Source organism: Apis mellifera, linkage group LG8 (assembly GCF_003254395.2).
Source record: "Apis mellifera strain DH4 linkage group LG8, Amel_HAv3.1, whole genome shotgun sequence".
In the NCBI taxonomy this organism is placed as follows: Eukaryota; Metazoa; Arthropoda; class Insecta; order Hymenoptera; family Apidae; genus Apis; species Apis mellifera.
Window position 1 is genome coordinate 6,186,012 of NC_037645.1, and position 17,015 is coordinate 6,203,026.

The following is a 17,015-nucleotide window of genomic DNA, read 5'->3' on the forward strand; positions in this document are numbered from 1 at the left end:
ACTAGACAAATGAATAAATTAACAAATAATTGATAAATCGGTAATTGATAAATAAATTAGTAAAATAACCAATTAATAAAAGAATATAGAAATATAAAAATCGAATAAATAATTATAAAAATAACAAATTAATAATGTATAAATAATTTAATAACTTGTCTTTAATATATATCTAATACATGTACGACCTTAGCCAATCAGAAAGTTGTTATAATAATTTTGGCGCGCGGTCTCAGTTTCCTGTGGAAAGTCATCGTAATAAGACGTGTGATTGTAACCGGCTTCGGCGATTTTACTACGCAATAAGTAATTTTATTCATATTCTGTTAATAAATTTATCAATTATTATTAGTTTTAATTGTTTAATAGTTCATTCATTATTATAATAATGAAATCAATTAGTGTTTTGACTTTTTTTGTGCTTTTTTCGTGGATTGTATATTTAATTGTTGAGGTTACCGGTTTTGTCCTTTGTTGAGTTGAGATTGAATTCACGTGTTGCTTTATTCTAATATGATATTATCTTTATTTTATGATTTTGATTTTCATTTGTCGTACAAATTGTCGTTTTATTATTAGTTTAATTTTTTTAATAGGTAATAGATTTACTTATCATTGATTCATATTGCATTTCTAAATGCATTATGTATAATATTTATATACATTTTTCTCTTCTTTTTGTCTTTGTTATACTCGAAACTTCGACATTTTTTTCATAATATAACCTTTCCAAAAAATTCACGTTTGTCTCATGCTCGATATATTTCGACATATTTCAACATATGTAGATATATTTTAATTTGTCGTTGAACAAATATTCTCTTTAATTTGTGATTCGATAATCAAAATTGTAATGCGGCATTATTATATCGATATTTGTGGTACTCGGAAATTCCATTTTTTCTTGACGTATGTAATTTTTTTGTTAATGTATATATATTTTCTTCCATAGTTGTATTATTTAACATTTGTGCATTATTATTCAGTCAATATATTTATTTCTATAATTAATAATTTTTTGAAAGCTAAATTATTTATTTTTTTTTTATTTATATATTTAACAGGTACATTTCTAGCTATATCCAATTTATATTATGATATATATTTTTTAAGATGAAATTTATGTTTGATTATTGTTTTATTTTAATCGATTGATTCTAATCGATTTATTTTATATATTTTATGTGTTCATTTGAAAATTTTCATTTTCTCTTATAGAAACATTACTGATTACTGATTCAAGTTTAAAGATAAGAAAAGTTCCAATATGGACGCCATCATACCTTTTCAATGAGAAATTTTGCTTGTACACTGTATGTATTCATTTTGTTTTTTATTTAATCATTTTTATGTGATACTTAATACACAATAAACTTTTATAATGAATATTCATCAATATTAATATTTCTTAAATAATAATCTTAAAAATATATGTATTTCATTTTTTCCATTTTTATTCTATTTTTTTATATATAAAATTTTTTATTAATATATTTTAGTAGATTTTATTCGACATGCTGTAATGCTGTAATGCACATGAAAATTCAATATAGTAGTTACAATTTTTTGCAAATATGTGGGAAACTAAAAATATTTGACATTTTAGAAAATGATAAAAGTTCAAAATATGAATGGACTGAAATGACAATAGAATAGCATTTGCGCCGAAATTATGAAATCTGTTGTCATATGCATCAATTTGTAGAATGCATAGACAAGAAGAGGAAATGGCAAACAAATAAGGTAAGAATTGATTGTAACTCCCATCTCTTAAATGCCAAAAGATTTTATAATAAGACAGGATAAAGTAGGATAAGAATTATAAATCAGCTCCATCTCTTGGATTTTTGAAAAAATATATTTGGTATTCAGATGACGCTAATAATCAATTCTTATCTTATTTCTATCCTTCTCATAGAATTTACTATTTTTGTCTATAGTTTTTGATGAAATAATATAAAATCATATATTTAAATTTTTTCTAATTCAATAAGAACAATTTCTAAACAAAAATGAACATAATTAAGGAATTTACAATTAAGATCATTTCTCTTAATTATATAATTTATAGAAATATATATTAATTAATTAAAGTTATAAATAATCAATCTACATTAAATAAGCAAGAAAATATAAATGCTTAATATTTTAATAAATTAAATTTTGTTAATTTCTATTTTGAATTTTTTTCATCATTTTGGCCTTATAACAGAATGAGTGAACGAACCATTCATAACACTTCGCCCCAAAACGACATTTCGACGATAGCATAGGTAGGATAAATTTGGAACAACCATCCCGGATAAAACACGTCTGTGTTTTATGTTAGTTCCGTAGTTAGTTTCGCTTCTCCAACGTTGCGATAGAGAACTTGATATATCGCGGCATTTAACACGTGCAATTAATTAAAAAAGAAAAAAAAATAGTTGAAATGTCAATGAAAATACCAACGAAGTGTTATTACTATTACGTTAAACAGGTATTAAAAATAAGGAATTGGAAATCATAAAAAAATGAGAAATATATAATCAATTTACTTTCTTAAAAATTAAAAATATTAAGATATTAAGATTATTTATATTATTTTGTTTCTTCTTTTGTATTTCTATGATAAACTGAAATGAAATTTTCTAAAATCAATATTTTCAATATAAAATTAAAATAAATAATATAATAGCATTTTCTGAAATTAATATTTTGAGGTAAAATAAAACATAATTTTGCATTTTCTTATATTTTACTTGCTTTAATTTTGTTTCTAAAATTGATTAATTTTTAATGTTTAAAGCAGACATAAATATATTTTTAGTTATTAGATTTTAATTTTTATTTTATGTTCAAATTAATAATTAATGTTTTATAGATTTATGTAAATAATATATATATATATATATATATATATATATATATATATATATATATAACAAATAAAATATAACAAATAAATTGATATTGAAATATTAATCAGCTATTTATTTGCTATTAATATAATAAAACTGGAGAAAGCAAATATATTTTTAATATAAAAAAAAATAAATTTTTATATTTTATTTTAAACAGATATTAATAATTAATTAATTATATTTTCAAAGAGAGATCATTGTAAAACCATTAAAAATGTTTTAAAATTTATGTAAGATAATAAGATTTTCTATTTAAAATTGAAGATAGCGAAATAGCATTAATACAATATTAATATTTATTTCATCATTACTATAATTTTTGTAATTAATTTACAAATATAAACATATTAAATACTGTATTGCAGAATATTGCAGAATCATAATGGCATCGTTTATTTTCATTATCATAAAACAGATCGTAATTTTTTTCTTTCAGCTAAAATGTAAAACCATAATTAATAAAACGAGTGAAGATTGTGATTGATTGGAATTCAATCGTGAGAGAAAAAAATTCGAAAGAGGACAATGAGGAGTCGCGGTGGTGAGGGTGTTTGAGAGAAAAAATTTTCGAAGCGGAAAGCACGATGCCACGCTCGCGACCGGAAACGTTTGAGTTGATGGTCGAAGCCGAGAAGCCTTCCAAGTGTATCAGATTTCTACGTTTTCTACGTTTCCTATGGAAGTTCTTCAGATGCGTTTTTTCCCACGTATCGTTGATCTCATTGGTTGTACTGTATTGCTTGATCGGCGCGTACGCTTTCGAAGCCCTTGAAGCCGCTCATGAAAAAGAGGTAGATATTGTAAATTTTTTTCGTTTCATTGTTATTATTTATTTATAGTTATTAATTTTTTTTCTTTAAATACAGATTTATAATATTAATTTTTGGATTTTGATGTTTATTTCTTATTAGAATTTTTGGGAAGAAGTAGCGTTAAGATGATATTTGATATTTTTTAAATTCAAAAATTCTAGATATATCATGATTAAAAATATTATTGATTAAAAAGTTTTTTTAGTATTTCCATTTTTTTTGTTTCTATTTTTTTATTTATATAATTTTTTTTTGATCTATTCTTTTTCTATTCCCTAAATCTTTTAATTTTAATAAAAATTATAAATATAATATTAATAAAAATCAACACATAAAATTGTTCAAATATCTTACTTATTCAATTACCAAAACTTTCTATTTTTATTATCGATTAGAAGTAAGAAATGAAAAAATAAAAATAAATGCATAATTTGCTTTATCTTAAATAATGATACATCATCTTTTCTTTTTCCATTCATTCTTCGCAATCCGCTTTATCATCCTTTTTTATCGTTTTTTTCATCTCACTTATCCAGATCAAGAAAAGCATTAAAGATGTCAGAGGGAACGTTGCAGAACAACTATGGAAGATTACGAAAGAAGTAGAGGTTCTGATTCGTGAAAATTGGACGGATAGAGCACTACGCGAATTAAAGGTACCGAACCATCAAATTCACATCCGATGATCAGAAGTCGAACTCGAATTTCCTCCAATTCCACGATCATTTTCTTTTTTCAGAGCTTCGAAAATAACCTCGTGTGGATGATGGAGAAAGAAGGTTGGGATGGAAGTGAAGGTGAAGATGACATTCAATGGACGTTTGCTGGTGCTTTATTTTATTCCATAGTGGTCATCACCACCATTGGTAAGTTTTGAAAATTAATAAAATAATTAATCTTGGACACCCAGTTTGAAATTATAAATAATTTTGATAAAAAAAAAACAAATATTGGAAAATATATAAGAAATTTACTTTAATGATAATGATATATCAATCGTATATTAATAAATATATATTCTTAAGATCTTTATTATAAAGTTTATTAAAGTTTATTATTTATAATTACAATTGATAATTATTATTTAGTATTTATAATTACAATTGATAATTATAATTTAAATTGATGAAAACAAAATTTTTTTTATGGTTTAAAAATATATATATATATTCTTTGGTATTTTATTAAAAATATTGGATGTTTGAATCGTGGTTTTCTTAGAAATTGAATAATTTTTAGATAGAACCATGATAAACGATTCAACACTAAGTTTTGTAGCTAAAATAAGAAAAATTTCGTTGGCATTTTAAATTTTAAAATTACAATAAGTCCATAATATAATATTACTATTATTTTGATTTAAAATCTGATAATGAATAATTAATATAATTATTAATATAATTATCATTATTATATTAATATACTTATCAAATCAATTGATGTATGTATTTGGAAAAATAGTATATATACCAATAAAAGAAGAAAATAAAATTTATTCAGTCATTTCAATTCATATTGGAAAGAAAGAATCGTATCTAGGAACCTGTTATTATATTAAAGATTTTTATTCGTTTAATCTCTTATTTTATTTTATTCCATTTTACTTTATTTTATTTTCTTATTTTTTTATTTTTCTATTCTGTTTCATTATCTTATATTTCTTATTCTATTTACTTATATATTTTTGCATAATATATTTTTATTACCTTCTTTGATTTTTAGCTATAGAATGCATTGTCAATGTTTATATAAAAATATTCTTAAAACTTATTAATTTGAATATTATAAATATATATTAATATAATGTACATATTATATATTTATAATATATAATATATTATATAATATAATCCTGAACAGAGATTTTTTTATTTAAATGTTTTTCTTCTACATTGACAACATTTTACTCACCGAATTTTTTCCCATCAAATCATAAAATTTTTAATCTAATCCTTTATTCAGATCGATCGCAATAAGAATTTATAAGATGACATATACATGAAAACCTATTAGAAGATTGATCAGAAGAAAAAGAGAAAATAGTATTCATGTATGTAAATGGAGCTTAAACTTTTTCATCCTCACTGTCGTTCTGGGTCTGATTTTTCTTTAAGGACCGACTATAAAACTGGAAATCGTTGTAGTCGTAATTCTGCTCATAAGGATTGCCTTGGGGTCGTGGATAGAGATTCAGATTCCCTCCAGGGAAATGGTAATTTCCAGGATATCTGTTAGCACTGGTGAAACTCCCTGGCGGTCTTCGATTACCATAATAGTTTGGCGATTGTACAAAGGTTGCTGGACCGTATTTGTTAGGAGCGCTCTGAAAATTTTGTCAAACAACATGACAAATGAAGTATAAAAACGTAATTTAATTTTTAAAAATTTGTAATAATTGTAAAATATTTTTTGTTTTCATGAAAAATTAATTATTTTTATATTGAAAATAGCAGATTTTTTTTAATAGCAGATTTCTTTTAATTTCTTTTGATTTCTTTTAATTACATATGTAATAATGTACATATATATTATTATTATTTTTTTAAATTCAATCATTCAAATTATTTTATTTTTATTTTCTTTTAATATCTATTTTTTTTCCGATTTAAAATTTAAATAAAATTCTCTTAGTGGTTTAAAGACTTAAATTTTGTTTAATTCTCATTTCAAAAAATAATCAAGTTTAAAATTTTTTTTGCAGAATGCGTCTTACGACAAATGAAATTAATAATTTTTGATGAAAATTATGATAAATTATTAACAATTAGTAATATACCGGATAAGGATAATATCCTTGACCATATTGTCCGGAAATCAAGGTAGGATACTTCTTGCTATTAAAACAGCAATATTTCTTGTCTTTTGCGCAAGTACCCTATAGAAATCGTTAAAAATTATTTATATTAATTAATTATTTATGTAAATGAGAAGAATAGCAACTATTTTTTATTTCGTTACTTACAAATTTCAATCCTACGGAGGGACAGTTGAAGCTATATCTGCATCTGCAAGTGTCATATTCTCGATATCGAGGATCGTCCTTGACCCAAGATGGCACGAAACCAGTTTCCAATGCGCCATCGTCGATATTTCCGGTGTAGGAAGGTCTGAATAGATTAAGATATTTTATTCAATAGTTACTTTTTTTAACTTCTAACTGTCTTGCGACTTAATAGAATACCAATATTTTCAAAGTTTTGATTTTCTAAATTTAATCCAAGATAAAAAAAAGTTTTTAAAAATAAATTCTATATTTTAATCTAATTATACAAATAATTGTATCATAGATTTTTTCGATCATATCAAAAATATAAATTTAATTTATATATATATAAAAGTATGCTAAAATATTAATCATCAATTATAAAAAATTAAATTCAATTAAATGTTCTCCAATATCCAATACTTATAAGAGAATAATTTCAATTCAAACGTGATCCAAGTCCAACCCAAATCCAATCCAAACCATCCAGCATGGAACTTCGATGTTTTGGCCTCTTTTCATAAAATGCAACGGTGTACCAGGTCATTGGGTCGTACAAAGCCAATCAACATTGAGGACGCGAGTAACGAAAACTTATTGGGTTGGAAAACAGCGCGAAGATACGAAATACCTTTTTATAATGCCAGTCGGGCCACCAGGACCGACAAGAACTTCTTTGTTGCCAGGATACGATGCCGGTACAATAGGTCTACTGTTAGGACCGTAAGGTCCCACGTTTTGTGGTTTAAATCCTATTAATGGTCTCTCGTTATCGAAATGTTCGATATTCTCATTCACCTGGTACCTATAATTGAACAAATAGTCTGTATTTTAATTTTATTTCTTTTTCTTTTCAATTTTTTTTTTTTCAATCAATCTTAAAGTACCTTAAGATTATTTAAAACATTGTTAAATGGAAAGCATAGGATAGTGTTAAATATAAGAATTCTTTTTCAATCATTCTTATTTTTTTTTCCTTTTTTCATATTCGAATCTTCAAAGTATATACATATCAAACACATATATTCATCAATATATCAAATATTATTTCCAAATCTCTCTATATCTTTTAAAATTAATATATTGTAAAATTTTATTCCAATTGTTATTATGATTTTTTAGTCTGAGAATAGCTACGACAAGAATTTATAAGCTGTGAAAAGACAAAAGACAAATATGACAACACAAGGAAAGAAGCAGAGATTAGAAATCTATTTCCACTGGACATGGTTCTGAAAATTCTATCAGATATAATAAGCTCTTTGGCGAGTTCTTCTTCTATTATTTATCTTGGAGTAAAAATTTCAAAAATTGTTCTTAAGTAAATGCACAATTTAAAAGTATTTTCAAGGACAATTGTCAGAAAATATTCTCAAATATACTTTCGTATGTACCTTCAGAAAAAACTATGAAAAGTGAACAAACCTCGTATTCCCGAGTCTGCTCTCTTCGTTCTTCCATACCCATCCATCGTCTTCGACAGCCATTACGATCATTGTGACGCAACAAAAGAGGAACAGAATGGCCATCGTTTTACGGGAAACGCGATTTCGTAAAAAAGAGAACGATAGTCAGCTTCACCAACGAATATTGTCGACAGTCGACTAAAACGAGAGTGAAAGTGAATCTCGTCTTTATATATGCACCGTGGAAGGTGAACGCACCGCGTGGCTCACTTCGAGGTCCCTTCGATAACAATCTCGGATCAACAGTTTTCGTCCGAGGGTGATTCATCCCTTGTGCGGCTCATTTTAATCACAGGTGTTTTCGTTTAGGATCGTGATTAGGATCGTACAGCGAGATTCATTCAAGGTAATGTGAAAATTGGATAAATTTAAAGCGAGACGATTCATTTCGAATACTGTAAAAAAGTTGAAATTTGAGAAAAAATGTGGAAAATTGAAGAAAATATGAAGATTAAGAAGTTAAAAATTTGAGTATTGTAAAAATATTTTATATATTTCAAAAAATGGAATATTGGAGAAGTTGAAAATTGAATTTCGAAGAATATTTATTTAAAATTGTCAATATAGCAAATATTAAATTTTGGAGGGAAGAAAGAAATTGGAAAAATTCAAATATTAAAATTAAATGATAAATGAAACTCGAAAGAAAAATAATAATTATAATTCAAATTCTATAATAATTTGATTGATATTTTAAAATTTGAATATATTTATTCTTTATGAATTTGAATATTGTTTAATGATTATAATTATTCATGTTATTTTATGAATATCAATCTATTTAATTTTCAATTATTTTTACAATTATAAATATCCTACTGTATCTTATTAAAATCGATTCAAAATAATAATAATAATTAATCTAGAAATATATTTCTATATACAATTAATATGTAATATACATATATATTATATTATGATTTATAAAGAAATCATTTCCATTTATATTCGCAGAAGAGATAATATTGATTTTAATTATCATTCTTAAAATTCAAACCTCACGAGGTGCACGAATGGATTGGATAATGTGAATCAGACACGTGGGTACATTACATGGAAAGCAATGTTCTCGTACCTGTCCTTCGATCTGGGAAAATCCGTCGGGTCGAGTAGGGGAAAGTACAGGTTACGTTACAGGTGATTATGACCTCTTTCTTCGGACAAGATCTAACGAAATGGCGTAATATACGATTCCTTCATGCGACTATGTCAGTCGTTCCTCGAAGGATGTCTGTATTGTCTTTTATTCGAGTTAAATGATCATGGTAATTTTATTTATTGTTAATAAAAATCATGAGTCATTGTATCTCGTGAATAATTAGTTGCATGTGATCAGGAGATATAAAATGTTGATTCAAAGCAATTTTGATAAACAAAGTATATTATTAGTATTATTAAGTATACGCTATATTATTATTGAACCATAAATTGTAATAAGTATAGTAATTTTCACGAGAAATGATTATGATGATAATGTGAAAGAATTAATATAGCAGCTTCTTTAAGTATTATATATATTCATATAGTCATTAAGTATTATATATATTATATATATTCATGCTATTTAAAAGTATAAAAATGATCTTGAAATTTTTATTAAAATTTTATTATGACGTCTCATATTTTTAAAAATAACAGAAAGTATTCAAAATATTTAGAGTTATTATTTTTTATGTGTTTTAATAAGAGTATAAGATATTTCCAGAAATTGAACTATTTCAAAATTCATTTTCTTAACAAAATGTTATTAGTTCAAATTCATATACTTAAACAAATAATTTTTAGTCAATTTAAAAAAGCATTCAAATAACAATGATTACAATAAGTATTTGCATATTAATTATTTTGGCTCAAATATATTAAATCTCATATTATTTAATAATAGTTTTATACAATTACAAAAATTTGATCTAATATCATAAAAACAAAATGTAGATATTGATAAGAAAACGCTTCATTAAAAAAAATTCAATTTCTTCATCATTTTTGCACCGTCATTAAGTTATTACAAGTTCAAGCAACATTTTTCCAAGACACAAACCATTTTAAAAGATCTTATCTCATTTAACATCGTTATTATGGAATCAAAGAAGTTAAAAGTTAAATCTTTATAGAGGAAAGAAAAATGGCCGACTACTTACAGCATCATCCTCATGGTTTATTGTAATCTTGTTTTGAGGAAAGGCACGATTGAACGAAAATCCAATGATCAAGGTCATTTTCACCGAGGATGGCGCGCCGGCTACCGAGGAAATTCACTTTTCCTCCGGGACAGGAAACCGGCAACGCCTCGTAATTCGTTTTCCTTGATTTTTGCACCGCGTTTGCCATCCAACGATCTCGTCGATTAACCGTTTCACGGTTCCACGGCAAAAAAGGACCATTAAATTTGTTAAACTCGTTGAGAAAATTCTTTGTAACAGTGTTATAAAAAATAAAATGAGATAACAGGAAAAAATTATATCTCTAAATAGAAGAAGTAATTTTTACACTGTTTTTTTGAATGTGTTTTCTATTTTGGAAGTCATCAATTCACTGAGAAGAATATTTTATATATATATAATTTTTTATAAAAGAAAAGAGATAAAATTTGGAAAAATGAAAATGCAACTTTATCACATAAATTTATCTACTTTTTTCAGAAGATGATTCTGTTAAAGAAAAAAATTTATAAAATTTTCACCAAAATAATTAATTAATCCATTGAATTTTGTTTGTTCTAATATTTGTTTCTATTCACATCAATGAAAAAATTTAAATATTTTCTTTTCACATCTGTATTTTAAAACACAGTATAGGAGAGCACAGTGATGGATAATTACGTTATAATTATCATGAAATTCTGATATGCACTCGAGGAAACTGGTTATATGTAGCACGAAAAAACGACCAACAAAGACTCATAACGCGTGACCGAGTTGCGTTCCAAAATTCAGCTGGAACATCCGCTATTCTTTTGTATTTGATCGATCGATCCTCGTTCCCTTCCGGCGGATGCGCTCAATCTTCTCCATCTTCCTGATCTCATTTCTCTTTTTTCAAGCGTTAATTAGAGCAATTAAAAAAGAAAGAAGGAAAAGAAGAAAAGTGGAGAGAAAAAAAAAAGAAAGTTAAATATTCTGATTTTTAAGTATACTATTGTAAGTATTATAAATTATAATTTATAAGAAACGTTACATGATTAAAAACTGATATAATAATTGTAGAATGAATAGTGGAAGAAAAAATGATCTTGACCCAAACTATATAGAATGAATCCACGAGAATGAGAAAAAGACTTCTTGTTGTGAAATCCTTGGAGCTTGAATTGACTCAATCGTTCTTCCAAGTATTCCCAGTATTGACCTTGAAAATATTTGTACAAGGTTGAGAACATGAGAATCTCTTTCCTTGAGAAATTTGAATAGTGATGTTAATCACTTCGTTTTCTGTAATGAAACTAAAAATAAATTACGGATATTAACATAATTAATATATTTTAGAGATTATTTGGAATTATGGAAATTAATGTAATTATTAAAAGATTTTTTTTATTAAAAAATTGAAGATTATTTTCATTGAAAAAATACAAAAGTTCAAGTTAAAATTATAATATTGAAATGAATTTTTATTGAATAAATTTTTTATTTCACAAATTTGACAGTTTCCAGATCTCAAAACAAATTCTTAAATTTCAATTCGTTAATTATTCATAATCTAAAAATTATTACAAAATTATCAAAAAAAATTTCAATTCTTTTTAAATCATCGATTCCTTCAAATTCTTTTTCTATATTGAAAAATTTGCAAATTTTCTAAATTTTAAATTGAAATAAAAATTCCCTAAATACTTACAATCGATGTATGTGTTTATTGAGGGTAATGATGGTAAAATAATAGAATTATCGATATCGGCAAGAAATACAATCTCGATTCGAGAGAAAATTAGTATCGTAACTTATAGACTCTAAGAGAATTAATTGCGCATTACGTGAACGAAGAGATTATTCAAGGCTAATCGAGCATTTCTCGATTCTAGGGTACGGTCACATTGCTCCGAAGACTAAGAACGGGAAAGTGGTAACCATATTCTATGCCATCGTCGGAATTCCTCTCATGCTACTCTGCCTCTCGAATATAGGCGACATTATGGCCTCGAGTTTCAGGTAAACTTCAAAACGTACGATAACGCATCTGATTCTTATATTCTAATATTATTATATAACTTGTAATTAATTTATTACTATTTTAAAAGTAATAGGGATTAAAATTATTTATTAACTTGTTCAATTAGGAAATTATTTTTATTATTTTTTTGTTATATATTTATTTCTAATACTTTTAGAAAATTTTTATAACTTTCTAAATTAGTGAGTTTTCTAAATTATTAAAATGAATTAAAAATTATCATTTTTTTCTTAGATTTTTATATTGGAGGGTTTGCTGCTACATATGCACCAAACCACCAAAGAAAAGACGACCGAGAAGCCATTTTGTTAGATCATATTCCATGAGACAACCAGGGTATTTATTTATTTAAATCATCGAAAATAAAACAATAAATAAAATATATGTTTATAATGAATAAAAATTATATATTTCGAAAAGACGATATGGTGGAAGCAAAGGTGGTTTTCGAAGACCCATCAGGGTAAGCCAAATGTCAGCAGATTCGGTTTTGTCTTCGGAAAGTCTAGCAAGATCATCGTATTTTGACATGGATTATAAGTATGATGTATTATGTTATATTATTTAATTATAATTAATCATCAAAAATATTAAATATTTTAACATATTATTATGTCTATAGATATAATCCTCGTCGATACGAGGCTGGAGAAGAGAGAAGGACAAGTTCTTCTTATCAATTATCGGGAAATCCAAATTTTGGATTGAAATCGGCAACAGTGTCCAGATATTCTGATTTGCCAATAGCGAGATCGAGCAAAGGTACTTGAACACGTTTCATAATATCTATATTTCGTGATGAAAAAAACAACATGCTTCTAAATAGCAATTGCATTCAGCCAGTTCCAAGATGACAACGCAATCATTGGACAGGAAGTTGTTGATGCGTTCTCCGCATGACATTGATCGTTCCTCGGTTTTGTGCAATAAGTACGCCTTGGATAATTTGGAGAACGAATTACGACGGTGGCAAACTTCCGCTGGAAATACAAGTAACTGTACAATAATCGAGATAATCAATATTTTCTTATAAATTTATTTATATTAATTATTAATATTTTTACTCTTGTTGCATTTATTTATATTTCGAATTTATTTATTTACATTTTTAATTTATTGTATTACATTTTCGATATATTTGTTTATGTTTTATTTATATTATTTTTTACATCTTTAATTTTTAGTAATTTTATCACGTTCTCGATTTATCTATATTCCGATTTTATTTACAATAATCAATTTATCCATTAATATCTTTAGTATTTACAACCAAAATTACGGACAAATATTTTGCATATAGATTAACAATCATAAATCTGTTTTAAAAAATGTAAATCTCATTATATGGAAAAATTGAATGGATCTATTTATTCTTCTGATTAATAAATATCATTGTATCATTCGCAATAGATGATACGAGTAAATCAAAGGAGGAGCCAGAGGCGACAGAAACTCGTGAAAATAGTGAGAAACAAGAGCCATTAATGACGAGGTCGTTGCCCAGAAGATGCTTATCGATGGAAGGTGCGACCAGCAACTACAAAATGAGTCTGCCATCTTTACGACCATCATCGATTTATTTGGATTTAGAGAACTCGAAAAAAACTCAAGTTCCAAAAATCAGACGTTATAGAAACAATTATCCTATTGGTAAATTCTTTTATTATTACATTTAGAAAATCTTTAAAATCTTTAGAGAAATTTATTAAAATCTCTTCAACAATGTTCAAATATTAAAATTTTTAAACTTTTTTTTTATAAATATCATAATATTTATAAACTATTATAATATTATTAATTATTACAAATTCTATTTTTCATTCATATACTAATTTTTCTAACTTCATTGTTTTCTTAATATTCGCATTTATTTATAATTAATTAATTATAAATTATTATAATTATTTTTATCGTTTCTTTTTTTATTTTTTCACATATTTCATCACAAAAGCTCGATCGTACAGAAGGGACACATTGCCATCCGACATAATGTCCTCAGCTGGATTTCCTGTACATAGACAAGTATACGTAGACGATTTTGATTCGGATTACGAGTATTATACTAACGATGATCAGGAAAGGCAGCAAATAAAACCTGTACCAATATGGCTATGCGTTTTCCTGGTGGTTAGTTACATTTTTGGTGGCGCCTTCTTGTTTAGCGCCTGGGAACATTGGCCATTCCTCGATTCTGCATATTTTTGCTTTATTACACTTACCACTATAGGTTAGTACTGCTTTTTTCTTTTTTTTTTTTTTCTTAAATTATTCATATTCAGCATTTTTGCAATATTTAGTTTTATAGCGTTTAATGTTTATGTTGGACTTTATTCTTTTTCTTTTTTTAGTAATATTAATTTGGAAATCTTAGAAAATGTTATGAAATTTAATAAATTTTGAAGTTCCATTATCTCTATTTGTTTTTGCAGTAAGTATCATTTTTACATTATTTATTTTTTTATATATAGTATTATTATTTAATTCAGCATCATTTTTTCGCAATATTAATTAGAAGTTATAAAAAATATTTTTTAAAAAAAATTTATATTCAAAGATATCATTTTTTCCCTCAAAATTTTAATTTTCGTTCGAAATTAATTGATGATTTTTATATACATAATTCTCCAAATCATCATTCATTTTCTACAAAACATAAGGTTTATTCATCTACTTATTATTGTTTGTGCATTGAATAGAAATTAATAACTTATAATATCTATATATTAAGATGAATTTCTATAAAAAATTTAATCAAAAATAAAATAAAGTGAAAATTATATAAAATTGCAAATAAATAAGAAAAATAATTATATAGTGATAAAAATATAATTTTTGTTATAAGTAGTTCATTATTTTCTGAAGAAAAAAATTTTCTTTACATTTATACTATTAATCAGTATTTTAAAATCACCAATATATTCCATTGAATTAAAAAATGATCAAGAATTTAATATTACCCAAATAAATATAAATAAATTACCATTGAAATTATTATTCAATCAATTCAAAAAAAAAAATAGAAAAGAAAAGAAGAAAGATAACATCGAAAGGAACAAAAATTGAATAAAAATAATTGGATTTCAGGATTCGGCGACTTCGTACCAGCGTACAAACTGGACGCCCATAAAGGAATTGCAGTTTGCTCGTTGTACTTGTTATTTGGAATTGCTTTGCTGGCGATGAGCTTTAATCTGGTGCAAGAGGAGGTCATCAACAACGTGAAGAACGTCGCAAAGAGGCTTGGGATCATCAAAGAGAGTGACGACGAGGAAGATGCCGACGACTACGACGCGTACGACGTCGAATACAACGACGAGGTCGACAACGAACTCGAGGGTTACATCCTCGATACCCCTCGATCTCACTCGATGGCTAGAAACGTTCGCGGAATTTCCGTCGTGTAACCAACTCCTCTGACCGAATTTCTTCTCATTTACCGATTTTGTTTCCTTTTTTCGCCAATCCTTCTCTTTTCTTTTTTCTTTATTTTTTTTTTCTTATTTCTTTTCTCTTATTTTTTTCACTAATAGGTGAATAATTTTTTTTCACCTAGAATATTTACATTAATCTTATATTTTTCTATGATAAATTTCAATTTGCAATCAAATTGCATTAAAGAACTTGTTAGAAATTAATTCTTTTTGAATTGAAAATTGAAAATAGAGATTAAGATTTGGATAATTTTTCCAGTAAATTGATTTGAAAAATTTTTTATAAAGAAAATAAAGAAGAAGTTTTTTTTTGCAATTAATGTTTCTTGACTTGGAAATTTTTGAGAAGAATTGAGGAGAATGTTTTTTTAGTTTTTAATTGTATTTTTTAAAGATGATATATTTTGAAGATGGAACTAGAAAAAAATATATCATCTTTTTATTTATTCTATATCATAAAAATTCAAAATTCGTCTTAACACTTTATTCATATATTTCAAAATATAGAATAATTTAAATATTATATCAATATTCTAAAAAATGAATTTCAATTTCCAGAAATTCACTAAAATTAAAAATTGAACGAATCAAAAATTTTAAATATAAACGTAAAGATCAACTAAAGAAAGTTCCTATATTTATAAAATGTAGAATTATAAAAAAGAAAAAATTAATATCAAAAATTTTGAGTATGGACATAAGAAATGACTAGAGAAAAGTAAAGTTCCTAGATATTCTAATATTCACAAAACAATATATATTATTGGAGAATGATTGAAACGAAAAATTAAATGTTAAAAATTTTAGATATAAAGGATTGATTAAAGAGGGCAGCAAGTGTTCCAATATAACAAAATGATGATGTAATACTTACAAGACATAAGTACGCAAAAAAGTGGCGCCATAAACTGATAAATTTCGAGCACATCATGGAGACGATTCCGGAGGACATTCGCGTCTACAGGGTGTCCAGGAAATCAAAACTCACTCGTAGCCAGCGGTTGGATCCGGTTATTTTTGGCAACGCGCTATTTTCAGTTCAACGTCTCGAACCAAATGGCACAGAATCAGTTTGCGAGAAAGCCTCGGGGAAGATTGGCTCGTTTTCACACAATTATCCGTGGAAAAACGATCATTCAAACTTGCATGAAACCCAATGTCAACGAGTGCCTTTAAAAATCCCTGTTTAACTTTTGAATAAATGAATAAAAATTGAGAATGAAAATTGAGTCGATGGAAAATTGTTCTTTAAC

The 17,015-nt window shown here is 25.9% G+C and overlaps 2 protein-coding genes and 1 long non-coding RNA gene across 9 annotated transcripts; 2 read left to right on the plus strand and 1 right to left on the minus strand.

Moving 5' to 3' along the window:
- Nucleotides 1–234: 234 nt before the first annotated feature.
- LOC413106 lies at nucleotides 235–16,078 on the plus strand. Of its 7 annotated transcripts, XR_003305261.1 has the most exons (15): nucleotides 235–306; nucleotides 1,219–1,313; nucleotides 1,607–1,743; nucleotides 3,340–3,694; nucleotides 4,252–4,371; nucleotides 4,455–4,581; nucleotides 12,183–12,309; nucleotides 12,566–12,667; nucleotides 12,752–12,871; nucleotides 12,954–13,093; nucleotides 13,171–13,329; nucleotides 13,742–13,981; nucleotides 14,283–14,558; nucleotides 14,680–14,759; nucleotides 15,416–15,862. XR_003305261.1 is itself a non-coding variant. In XM_026442582.1 (14 exons), exons 4-14 carry the CDS (start codon nucleotides 3,488–3,490, stop codon nucleotides 15,733–15,735), a joined length of 1,938 nt encoding a protein of 645 aa, XP_026298367.1. In that variant the 5' UTR covers nucleotides 235–306; nucleotides 1,219–1,313; nucleotides 1,607–1,743; nucleotides 3,340–3,487; the 3' UTR covers nucleotides 15,736–16,078. The 7 variants fall into 7 exon arrangements, 6 of the variants coding, with proteins under 6 accessions (XP_026298367.1, XP_026298370.1, XP_026298368.1 ...); XM_026442582.1 differs by lacking the exon at nucleotides 14,680–14,759 and having other exon boundaries at nucleotides 15,416–16,078; XM_026442585.1 differs by lacking the exon at nucleotides 14,680–14,759 and having other exon boundaries at nucleotides 13,171–13,323; nucleotides 15,416–16,078.
- LOC102654212 lies at nucleotides 5,651–8,471 on the minus strand. The gene is made up of 5 exons (XM_006563862.3): nucleotides 8,124–8,471; nucleotides 7,330–7,503; nucleotides 6,678–6,822; nucleotides 6,492–6,590; nucleotides 5,651–6,038 (listed from the first exon to the last, which is right to left on the minus strand). The coding sequence occupies exons 1-5, from the start codon at nucleotides 8,225–8,227 to the stop codon at nucleotides 5,781–5,783; spliced, it is 780 nt and encodes a 259-aa protein (XP_006563925.1). The 5' UTR covers nucleotides 8,228–8,471; the 3' UTR covers nucleotides 5,651–5,780.
- Nucleotides 7,532–8,308, plus strand: LOC107964905. The gene is made up of 2 exons (XR_003305262.1): nucleotides 7,532–8,019; nucleotides 8,099–8,308. It is a non-coding gene; the product is annotated as an uncharacterized LOC107964905 (long non-coding RNA).
- Nucleotides 16,079–17,015: the final 937 nt, after the last annotated feature.

What these genes read in the sequence shown, in the direction of transcription:
- LOC102654212 (XM_006563862.3), bottom strand. Translation starts at nt 8,227, where the DNA reads ATGGCCATTCTGTTCCTCTTTTGTTGCGTCACAATGATCGTAATGGCT. An exon ending in CCGACTGGCATTATAAAAAG is followed by an intron (nt 6,823 to 7,329) that starts GTATTTCGTATC and finishes TAATCTATTCAG; the next exon opens with ACCTTCCTACACCGGAAATA. An exon ending in AAGGATATTATCCTTATCCG is followed by an intron (nt 6,039 to 6,491) that starts GTATATTACTAA and finishes CAAAATTTTCAG; the next exon opens with AGCGCTCCTAACAAATACGG.
- LOC413106 (XM_026442582.1), top strand. Translation starts at nt 3,488, where the DNA reads ATGCCACGCTCGCGACCGGAAACGTTTGAGTTGATGGTCGAAGCCGAG. An exon ending in AAGCCGCTCATGAAAAAGAG is followed by an intron (nt 3,695 to 4,251) that starts GTAGATATTGTA and finishes TCACTTATCCAG; the next exon opens with ATCAAGAAAAGCATTAAAGA. An exon ending in AGTGGTCATCACCACCATTG is followed by an intron (nt 4,582 to 12,182) that starts GTAAGTTTTGAA and finishes TCTCGATTCTAG; the next exon opens with GGTACGGTCACATTGCTCCG.